Source organism: Solanum dulcamara, chromosome 8 (genome assembly GCF_947179165.1).
Source record: "Solanum dulcamara chromosome 8, daSolDulc1.2, whole genome shotgun sequence".
NCBI classification, from domain to species: domain Eukaryota; kingdom Viridiplantae; phylum Streptophyta; class Magnoliopsida; order Solanales; family Solanaceae; genus Solanum; species Solanum dulcamara.
This window is the reverse complement of record NC_077244.1, coordinates 10,496,929-10,509,005: the sequence shown is the minus strand read 5'-3', so window position 1 is coordinate 10,509,005 and position 12,077 is coordinate 10,496,929. Positions and strand designations below refer to the sequence as shown.

General features: G+C 37.3%; 1 protein-coding gene across 1 annotated transcript; it reads left to right on the top strand.

Annotated features, from left to right (window-relative positions):
- The first annotated feature begins 2,249 nt into the window (after positions 1-2,249).
- Positions 2,250-8,893, top strand: LOC129899792 (uncharacterized). Its single transcript, XM_055974807.1, has 4 exons — positions 2,250-2,441; positions 7,552-7,623; positions 8,327-8,561; positions 8,748-8,893. Exons 1-4 carry the CDS (start codon positions 2,250-2,252, stop codon positions 8,891-8,893), a joined length of 645 nt encoding a protein of 214 aa, XP_055830782.1.
- The last annotated feature ends 3,184 nt before the right edge of the window (positions 8,894-12,077 follow it).

Genomic DNA, 12,077 nt, shown 5'->3' with positions numbered 1-12,077 from the left:
ATTCAAGGACTAATGTTCCCAATAGGGAGATATTGTAAGACATCAGAAGTTGGAAAGATGGAAAATGAGGAACAAAAGATGAAATTCCTGAAAAATGCAGTGTTTGGCACCAGATGGTCTTCATAGGACCCATTATGTGCCGTGAAGAGGACCATGAGACATGTAGGTCCACCATGGTTCATGTCCAGCCAAATGGTTCCAGAGGTGAGGACCATGAGGGGCCATCATGAGCCAAGGGTTATTTTTATCCATTCCCTACATTCATTAACTAATATGGATGGTTTTAGGGAATACATTTCTAACTATTAACCACCCTAAAGTATTCTAACCCTCTCACTCTCAAATAACTCCCAAAACCCCAAAACCTTCTCTCCTAAGTTTACTCTCAAAGCCTCCTTCTCTCTCAAATAATTCAAAAGGATTCTTCAAGGTTAAGCTTTTGATATCTGCAATTTAGGACTAATCAATATTAAGATATGTGGTAATTCATCCATGGGTACCTTTTACCCATGGAATCCCAACAAATTCTTCACAATTCTCTTATGTTTTCTTCAATTAAAAGCCCCAATTTCATAATATGCATTAGGTCTTCTCAATTATGATATTCTTCAAGGTTAATTGCCTAATTATGCATAATTTATATCATGTTGCATTTTTTCAAGTTGAATTTCTGTGACCCATGCTATATGCTAGTTTCAATTCTGATTTATGTGATATGTTCATGATTTTCAAGTTATTTCAATGAAAATATTATGAACAAGTATTAAGATGCTTTTTGGAAAGATGATTACGAATTACTTATGAAGGATTATGAATAATGTTTTAATGATGTTTCAAGAAAGTGCATGTAAGGGTGACTTAGGATCCTTAATGAGAAAGGTGACCTAAGACCTTAACTGTAATGTCTGTATGAGGAAGAATATGCAATGATGGGAGGCCTACGCCCACATTGTATAACGATGAATTAAATGAAAGGGTGACTCAAGATCCTTCATGGTGACTTAAGACCTTAATGAAAAAGGCGCCTTAAGACCATAATGGAAAGATGACTTGAGATACTTAATGAGCTATTCCTATGAACATGTTTATGAAATATGATTAAGAAAAAGCTTATGATTTATGCAAGCATGATTTATGATTTTAATTATGATATGTATTATGTGGGTTGATCTACTTAGCACCGAGTGGACTTTGAGGTAGGGGCCTAACCTAAGCCCTAGTAGCAACCTCTTGTTTCTTAAAGTAGGTTGCCACTATAGGATTGTCAATATGTCCTAGCCACTGGATCCACATATAGAACACGATGATACTAATTGGATGGAGCTTACCTTGGCAAGTAGCCTCCCCCTTTTTGATGTGGGTATTATCGGATTCTATGTAATAGCTCTCATGGTCTTAATGTCCGTTATGGTTATCTCCCCCTTATGTAAGTTCTATGATGATGTTTATGATATTTTGATGCCTTGACCGATGAAATAAATGTTTTATATGATTTCATTGCTTTACTCATGTTTAAAAGATATGGGTCTTGAATCTATGAGTCATATTGATTATGTGCAATGTTTATTGTTCATGCATATTATCACATACCTAGTGCATTCCATGTACTAACACATACTTTTTGCCTACATTGTATCATAATATAGGGGCCGGTGATCACGTTCATCTTTTTCCTACTCGTGGTTAGAGTTTTGCTATTAGCTTATTGTGGTGAGTCCTCATGTTCTAAGGAAAAGACATTTACTTCTTACGAGTTTAAGACTTTATTTACATTTTATTTTGGGTGAGCTGGGAGATTGTCTCACATCCCCATCTAGTAGTAGAGATATGTTAGATATGATAAAGTCCATGTTGTCGTTTCTCATTTTGATATTTATGCTCTATTTAATATTATATTTCTGCATCATTGACTCTTGTTTGTTTATTCATGTACCTTATGTAGGATCATCAATGTTACACTAAGACACTTGATTGGAGTCCTTCGGGATTCTAATAACCGTGTTAAGGGTAGGCCATAGGTTAGGTCGAAACAAACTTGGTATCAGAGCATAAGGTTCAAATGTCTTAGGGAGTCTAACATGCCGCATCGAGTAGAGTCTTATTCATCAGTGTGAAGCGTGTCACATCTACGAATGGGAGGCTATGAGGCATCTTAGGAAACACTTCACTTTTTTCATGATCTTACGGTGCTATAGATTTGAACTCTAAGGTTTCCTCCTCTAACGCTTTCTCTTTGTGATTTCTAAATCATGCCTCCACGAGGATACCCTATTCGAAGGACTATTGTTGATGAGGAGGAACATACTCCAAATGACCCCATGAATGATCAAGTGTCAATTTTAGAGTTCTCAAGCATCTTTTCAGATGCTATCCCAAGTTGTATTACTCAAGTGAATCGAGGGGTGGTAGCTCCTCCAAATATGACAACTCCGGCTTTAAGGGTGAGAGACTTTATGAGGATGAACCCTCCCATATTTTATTGATCCAAAGTTGATTAGGATCCCCAATATTTTGTGTATGAGTTGTACAAGATAGTCGATATCATGGGGGAATATTCAAAGGATATGGTAGAATTGGTGGCCTATCAATTCAAATGCATCTCTCAAGTTTTGTACACTCAATGGAAAGCAGAAAGGGTTGAATAGGGTCCCATAGGTTGGGAAGAGTTCAAATTTTTCACGACCCAACCCCATGGTCGTGACTGGGGTCCAACCTAGACCCCCGTATGAATATAAATCAGGTGTAGTCAAACTGGACTACAAAAAACATGATAATATACATGAGAACCTCAATGGGTCATAGCATTTTTATATACCTATAGCCTCTTTCATTTGTATCTGATCATGAAAGGGCGTGCAAGCCGACAAGGCTGCCATAGTATCTTAATATTTACAATACATCATGTAGACATAACAGAACAGAACTTACATGTATAACCCACACACATGTCTACAGACCTCTAAGAACATTAATAGTAACATATGGCAGGATAGGGCCCCCGCCGTACCCCTGAATAAACAAATATATACATAGAAGGTTTGGTACCATAACTTGGCTCCGAATCAATGGAGCTTCTTCCAAAATTGCCGAGTGGAATCCTAAGCTGGCGGACTTCCAAAACCTGTGTTGGTACCTGCGGGCATGAAATGCAGCCCCCTGGAGAATAGGGGGTCAGTACGATATATGTACTGAGTATATAAGCATAACATAACTGAGATAATAATTGAAATAGGGATGCAGGAAACCAAGTATAGCATTTAATAGGGTACTGTACCTGTACCTCACAAAATAAAGTCATGTATATCATGATAGGCATATATATACCATTAGAGCTGTGGAACGTACAACCCGATCTATGTATATAGCAAGTACATACCGAGGAATGATGGCCCGATCCACATATTGTGTAATTATGTCGAGGAATGATGGCCCGATCCATATATCATATGATAATGCCGACGTATGATGGCCCAATCCATATATCGTATAGTGATAATGAAAAGTGTACGACTCAATCCATATATAATATAATATGCCAAGAAAAGTATGGCCCGATACCTACATAGAAAAATATGCATATACATGCATGTAAAACTCTGTAACATACCAAACATCCCTCAGGTATCACCATAAAGTATGTTCAAAAGACCCTAGGAATAGGAGCTTACACATTCCATCACTATTCATCCTATAGAAGGCTCGAGGGTCGTAGTTCAACTACTTTAAGACCCTTATCATTCAAAAGTGAGTATAAGTCATGATTCATATCCAGAACCTATAAATGAACCTATCTCTAACTCATATTATATATCGTTTCACTTACATTAAGCCATTTCAAGAAAAGAAAGAGATCGGCTTCACGTGTATTACTTTTTATCATGTATAAGGCTTACAAGACCATAACTCAACCATCGTAGGAGTTCTAATATCCAGAAGTGAATAAGATTAACGAGTCATGCTCGGGGTTCTAAGAATGGAACTATCTCCACATTATATATACCAATCACTTATGGCTAAGATATTCTAACAGAAAAGAAGAGTTAAGCTTTACATACTCGTCCCTTCCTAATGTATGGAAGGCTTAAGAAGCCCTAGTTCAATTACTGTAAGAGTTCCATCATCAAGAAGTAAATAAGAACTGTGAATTACGCTTGGCATATATTAGTAGATTTACCCTCAAGCTCCTATCATTCATTACTTAACTTGAAAATATGCCAAAAGAAAGGAAAGATAGGCTTTACATTTACATACCTATAGTAGCTCGATTGTAGTCCAGCTTGTTTTGTTTCTCGTTTAACCTATTTAACATGAGAGTAATACCAAGATTACTAACTTTCAACTTTCCAGCTTCCAAATCTATACTCAAGTATCTATAGGCATCATTTCCTTACTCGCCTTCCTCGACAAGTCTATTGGCTAGCTCCGAAGTTAACGAAAATCGGACAACATCTCCCCTATTACTTGCCCTATCCGAACTTTCAATTTTAACCTCTAACCTTAGAAGCCATACCAAAAACAAAAAGAAGAAGCCATACACCCTCAAATCACTACTATATTAAGAAATACAAGTTCCACACAACTCACCCAAAACTATGACGCCAAAGTAGGATTTTAACTCTTTATTTCGCAAAACCTTAACCATACGAAACGGAGGATTAAGAGGATGCACCCAGCAGACTATATACTCATATTTAACCATGTTCCATACCTGCAAAATAGATAAAACACCTCCAAATACAACACCACGCTAACGACAATACTAGCCAAACTTTAACTTTCTAGAATAGCCTCAAAACAGTCCCTACGTGACCTGCCACATCCTTCAGACGTAACGTACATAGTTTTACGTTTCAAACTCATATTTATACACACAAATCATGTTTAAACACTTGCCAAAATTTGGGAGAATGGAATCAAGCCATACCTTAGCAAACGGGCTTCCAAAACTTACCGAAAATCGACTTCGGGGATCCTTGATGCGGCTGAACTTTTGTGGTTGCTAGCTGCTCTATCTTTCTGCTCCTAATGGTAATTTGTTTTCTATTAAACAATGGTATATCACCATAGGATACCTTAAATAATTAATTCATGGATCAAAAGTCAGAGGCTTACCTCAAATTAGCCAAACCCATGGCTACCTCTCTTTCCTCTCTCATGTTTTCTCTCAAATCTTTTAAGCCAAGCTGAATATTTGAAGTGTAAACTGAATTTTACTCATATGGACATGTGTATATACACTCCCTTAGGAGGTGACACATGTCAACCCCTAAGGGTGACATGTGTCAAGCCCTTATTGGGCTACCTCAACTATGCAACCACCCCTAGGCTGCTATGTGGTAGTGGGGTCCACCCCCAAGTAGGTGCGTCACCTACTTGGTCCAAGTAGGTGCATCACCTACTTAGTCCAAGTAGGGGGGCATCACCTATTTGCTTCCGAGTAGGTGTTACACCTCCTTTCGCCTCTTCCGTGGGTTTGTAATCTTGTCTCACTTTAAGAACCTATCAAATCCTTGCTACGTTATATCAACATGTCCTCCAGTAGCTTAAGTATGTAAGAGGTCCAAGTTGGTAGCTTACGCAAGTAAGTCGAGTCCCATGACTTGTTATTTTGGCCCCCAACTCCCTTCAAATTCTTATAGCCCTATTTCCAACCTTCACTCCTATGGGGAATCACGTCCTCCCTTCCTTAGAGTTATTTGATAATATTATATATAATCTGGGTCAGAAGATAACTTTCAAGAATCTTAAGAAGACATTCTGAAGCACAAAGGTACGGGGTATAATAAAAGTTTCCTTTCTTTATCACTTTTTCCTACTTCAGCTAAGGGAGGTGAAAGTTTTGGAATTTATCAAACTCAAGAAAAGGAGCATGAGTGCGTGGGAGTATGACCTCAAATTCACAAAGTTGTCTAAATATTCTCTTTCCTTGGTAGCCGACTCTTGTGCCCGATTGAGCTAGTTTATTTCAGAAGTGCCATACTTGCTTATGAAATAGTGTTAAAGCACCATGCTTATCAAAAAGATGGAAATCTCTAGGTTAATGAACTATGCAGAGTAAATTGAAGGAGAAAAGCTTGAGGAGAGAAGTGTGAGAGAGTCCGAGAGTGCTCGGTATGAAGGAAGATTTTCTCACAACAAATACGGTGGAGGTAATGAACATTTTCGACAAGTTAAAAAGTTTTAAGGCAAAGGTTCTTCACAAGATTTGGGGCAAAGGTTTGACAAATGTAAGGTCTAAAATTAAAAGGTACAAGATGGTGTTAGTGGATCTACTCTTCCTAAGTCTGCAAATTACTGGAGAAATCATGTAGGTAAATGTATGGTTGGAACAGGTGCATGCTTTAAATGCGGTATGATGGGGCACAAGATTTTCGAGTGTCCTAACAAGGGAAAAGAGGGGTGTCCTCAATGTGGAACTACTCAAGGGGGACAAAATCACAAGGTAGTGGCCCATGCCAAAATAGGTTCTATGCCCCTCAAGCTAGGCAAGAAGTTGATGAGTCTCCTGATGTGGTCATGGGTATGTTGAAAGTCTTTGACATCGATGTTTATGCATTACTAGATCCGGGAGCTACTCTATCATTTGTTACTCCTTATCTTTTTATGAGATTAATTCTTATTCTCGAGATCATGCTAGAGCTTTTTTCGTTCTATACTCCGGTTGGTGATTAAGTTGTGTCTAAAAGAGTTTATAGAAATTTTCCAAATAATGTTTTTCGTAAAGTCACCTCCATTGATCTAATAGAGCTTGATATGACCAATTTTGATGTTATTCTTGGTATGGATTGGCTTCATGCATGTTATGCTTCTATTTGTTGTAGAACCCGTATGGTTAAGTTTCAATTTCCTAAGCCAGTCCTAGAGTGAAAACGTGGCAATTCCGTGTTTAAGGATCAGTTCAGTTCATGGCTCAAAGATCGAACAATGATTTCCAAGGGTTGTATTTATCATCTAGTTTGAGTTAGAGATACTAACTCCAAAACTTCTACTCTTGAGTCATTTTCAGTTATTAATGAATTTTTGGAAGTTTTCCCTGATTATCTCCCAGGTATTAATCTCTCGAGAGGGAAATAGACTTTTGTATCGATCTTCTTCCCTATACTCAACATATCTCTATTCCTTCTTACCAAATGGCACCGTCAAAATTGAAAGACATAAAGGAACAGTTGAAATCTCCATGGGGTGCTCCGGTTCTTTTCGTCTAAAAGAAATATGGTTATCTATGTATGTTTATTGATTATCGATAATGGAACAAGGTCACGATTACGAATAAGCATCCTACTCCAAGGATTGATGACTTGTTCGATCAACTTCAAGGGGCAAGCTACTTTTCAAAGATTGATCTCTGATCGCATTATCATCAACTCAAAGGGAATGTGATGTTCTGAAGATCGGCTTAAGAACTCGGTATGTTACTTTGAATTCTTGGTTATTTGTTTTAGAATAATGAATGCCCTTGAAACTTTTATGAATTTGATGAATAGGGTTTTTAAGTAGTACTTGGATATGTTTGTGATTGTCTTCATTGATTATATTTTTATCTACTCACAGAGTAAGGAAGATCATGCCAATCATTTGAGAATTATGCTGCAAATCTTCAAGGACCATCAGTTCTATGCAAAGGTTAGTAAGTGTGAGTTTTGGTTATGGTAAGCTGCTTTCCTTAGTCACATTGTTTGCGGAGAAGAAATTATGGTTCATCCAAAAAAGATAGAGTCTATTAAGAATTGGCCTAGACCGTTGACTCCTTCCAATATTTAGAGTTTCTTGGTCTTACCGATTATTATAGATGGTTTGTGGAAGTTTTCTCTTCCATTGCATCTCCCTTGACTATTTTTACTCAAAAGAAGATGAAGTTCCAATATCCAAGGCATGTGAGAATAGTTTCCAAGACTTGAAGGACAAGCTTACATCCGCTCCACCATTGACTTTAACGGAATGATCTGATGGGTTCGTTGTGTATTATGTTTCTTCAAGAGTTGGTCTTGGTTGTGTTCTAAATAAAAATGGCAAGGTGATAGCATGTGCTTCAAGGAAACTCAAGGTTCATGAGAAGAATTACCTAACTCATGATTTGGAGTTGGCAGCATTGGTATTCGCTTTGAATTTGTGGAGGCACTATCTTTATGGTGTCCATGTAGATATCTTCACTGATCACAAAAGTTTGCAATATGTGTTCACTTAAAAAGACTTTAACCTTTGGAAAAGAATATAGCTTGAGTTGTTGAAGGATTATGATATGAGCGTGTTATACCATCCGGGTAAGGAAAATGTGGTTGCCGACACTTTTAGTAGATTGTCCATAAACATTATTGCCCATATTGAGGATGAAAAGAAGGAACTAGTTCGTGATGTGTACAGATTAGCCCATTTGGGTGTTCGATTGGTTGATTCTGAAGGTGGAGGTGTTTTTGTACAAAATGGTTCTGGGTCATCCCTTATGGCAGATGTAAAAGAAAACAAATATAGTGATACCGCTTTGGCTAAATTGAAGAAAGTGATTTCCAAAAAGGCTATTGAGGCTTTTTCCCAAGAGGGAGATAGTGTTTTGAGATATCAAGGTTGGTTGTTTGTTTCAAATGTTCATGGATTGAGATATCTAATATTGTCCGAAGCTCATATTTTACGGTATTCTTTTCATCCCGGTTCCACAAAGATGTATCGAGATTTTAGGGAAGTGTATTAGTTGAATAAAATGCAAAGAGATATTGCAGAATTCATGGCTAAGTGTCCAAATTGTCAACAAGTGAAAGTTGAGCATCTGAAACAGAGAGCTTTGTCTCAAGACATTGACATTCCTACTTGGAAGTGGGAAACCTTGAATATGGACTTTGCTACTGGTTTGCCTCGTACGCAAAGGCATCTTGACTCTATTTGGGTGATTGTTGACTGAATAACTAAGCTTACTCATTGTTTTCCTGTTAAGACTTCATATACGGCCGAGGACTATGCTAGATTAAACATGTAGAGTTATCTAAGCTTCATGGTATCCCTTTGTACATCATTTTGGATTGAGCTACTCAGTTTACATTGCAGTTTTGGAGATATTTCTAAAATAGTCTAGGTACCTAAGTTAAGCTTAGTACAGTTTCTCCCCCAGAATGATGGACAAGCTGAGTGCACTATTCAAATATTAGAGGATATGTTGAGAGCATGTGTTTTCGATTTTAAGGGAAATTAGGATGACCATTTGCCATTGATGGAATTTTCTTATAATAATAGTTATCATTCTAGCATTGAGATTGCTCCTTTTGAGGATTTTTATGGTAGGACGTGTAGATCTCCTATTAGTTGGTTCGAGGTTGGTAAAGTTGCTTTTATAAGACCCGAGTTGGTATTTCAGGCTTTGGAGAAGGTTAGACTCATTAGTGAAAGATAGAAAATAGCCCAAAGTAGAAAAAAGTTCTATTTAGATATGAGAAAAAGGGAAATTGTATTCAAGATTAATAATTGGGTTTACTTGAAAATTTCACCCAAAAAGGGTGTAATGCATTTGGTAAGAAATGGAAACTCAGTCCCCACTGTGTTGGCCCATATCATATTTTGAGGCGGATTGGTAATGTAGCTTATGAGTTGGATTTGTCTTCCGAATTAGCATCGGTGCATCCGGTGTTTCATGTGTCCTTATTGAGGAACTATGTTGGTGATCCTAGCTCTATTGTTCCATTGGACAATATTGAGGTAAATGAAAGTCTTTCTTATGAGGAGGTCCTAGTTGAAATCTTAGACCGGCAAGTTAGAAAGTTGAGGAATAAGAAATAGCTTCATTTAAAGAGTTATGGGGGAACCAAGAGGTTGAGGGTGCTCCATGGGAAGCCGAAGCCAATATGATGTCCTGATATCCTCATTTCTTTCCTTCCATGCCTACTTGAGGTATTTAGTTCCTTCATGATCCATTCAGCCTAAATCATATGTTTTAGCTATTCTCATGGTTTGATATGCATCCATGTTCATGAAATGAGTTTTAAAGTTATGTTTTAACTTGAGATTGAAATTTTCATGTTTTATAAATTTTTAAGGTGTTTTGCATTCAATTTGGGTTGTTATGTTCCTATTTCATTCATGCTAGCTTGAGTCCCATTGAAATATGGAAACAGAGGAAAAAAGATGAAATTCCTGAAAAATGCAGCTTTTGGCACCAGATGGTCTTCACAGGACCCACTATGGGCCGTGACGAGAAAAGTAAGAAATTCTAAATATTTTGACCAATTCAAGGTGAAAAGTGGGGCCGTGTAGGGCCACCTTGGTCCATGCCCAGCCAAATGGTTCTAGAGGGAAGGACTACGAGGGGCCACCACAAGCCGTTGTAAGGACCATGGACAGTTATATCTTCGGTTGTGGACACCTCTACAGGCCTCTTTTACTGGATGAACCCTGCCCTAACCTCTAGCTAGAGATGCCAATTCTCTCTCTGGAGTCACTGAATAAATGCGTTAGGGCCCTTAATGATTCTACACAGTTCATATAGCACATAGATCAACAATAGCTCATCAGAATAACAGAATAAGTCATATCAATATCAAGTATATCAATCATATAGATACAAGGGGCATATACACAACTTCACAATGATAGATAAGATGCAATGCAATGCAATGTGATGGAACATAGAGTGATACATGTTTGTCTTAATGATAAATAGACTAAAACCCATGGGGGTCGCACAAGGACAATGTATCCACCATAACCATTTCCCATCTACATCATCATCATCATCAATCGAAGGAACCATTTCCCATCGGTATCGCCAAAACATTTTTCCATCGACAAAAATATCAATCGCCGGAACCATTTTCCACCGGCATAAGTATCAATTGTCGAAACCACTTTCCATTGGCATAGTCATCAATCTGTCTCATCACACTGTTTCAGAACCAATACAAATAAGCATATTCCCAAAAATAATGAGAGAATTATAGTGTCCACAGTCACAACGCAATTCATATCAGTGCAATTCATGTCACACTATCAATAGTATATCTATATCAACAAGTACATCATTTACATCCTTATAAGTCATCAAGTCTTCATTTCATTAGCCCTTTTATCACAATTATTGATCAATCAGTGAGAAAGTATTTTCAAGTTAATTCTCATGTTCAACAATGACCAAATGAAAATTTCATTAATTTCATATTCACATTTAGGCTATCATAGCATTTATTCAAGTTCATATCAAGTACAACTGAAGGAGTTCACGTTTCTGATCAACATCACAACATGCATAGCCTTTTTATTATCCAAACTTTCATTAGGCACAATTCACATGATTATCATCCTAAACACTATTCTCATTACACCCCTACACATATATGAAAGCAAGTTAAAGTAATCTACAATATTTAAGGGGTTTTAGAAGCTCACTTGCCTTAATTAATATCTTATCAATCAAGTATTTAAGCATTTCCCTTTCGAATAGTCTCCAACTCACCACAGCCTATCTAAATTACTATTTAAAGTAAAAAACTGAGTCTAATGACACCAAAAACACAAAATTCGTGAAAAAAGTTCAAAACTACTCAAAAATTCAATTATGAAAATGAAGTTTAAATACAACAACTTTTGGATGAAAATGATCCTCAAAGAATTAGGATCCATTAGAGAAAACATAATCACCTTTTAAAGAAATCTAAAGTTCTTGAAGAAATACCCAAATTTTGGGGTCCAAAATCCTTAATTCAAAGTAAAAATCATGATATAAATAACGGACAATGTAGATTTTAGGTTAAGAAAACTTACCCAATCAAATAGCATCGAAAAATAATTTCAAAATTGCCTAATCGAGTTCCCAAGGTCTGAAAATGGAGAAATGAACTAAAACCCTATCTAAAAAACCCTCAGGTGTCGCTTTTGTGAACCACAGGTCGCTTTTGCAGGCAGCGTGATCGGAACCCCAATAAAATCCTTCCTTTCAGGATAGTGAGGGGCCTCTATTAAAGCATATGTAAAAAAAGCAGTTGGCCCTTCACGATAGCGATCGCTCCAGATCTTAGTAACCAAAAATTCCACAAAGTCACAAACTCTCTGAATCGACCCTCGAGATTCTTTCAGAATCCTGTACACACAAACCATATATG

Coding starts and splice junctions, on each gene's coding strand:
- LOC129899792 (XM_055974807.1), top strand. CDS start 2,250: ATGCCTCCACGAGGATACCCTATTCGAAGGACTATTGTTGATGAGGAG. Junction 2,442..7,551: donor TGACAACTCCGGCTTTAAGG/GTGAGAGACTTT, acceptor ATCTACTCACAG/AGTAAGGAAGATCATGCCAA. Junction 7,624..8,326: donor ACCATCAGTTCTATGCAAAG/GTTAGTAAGTGT, acceptor GCCCATATTGAG/GATGAAAAGAAGGAACTAGT.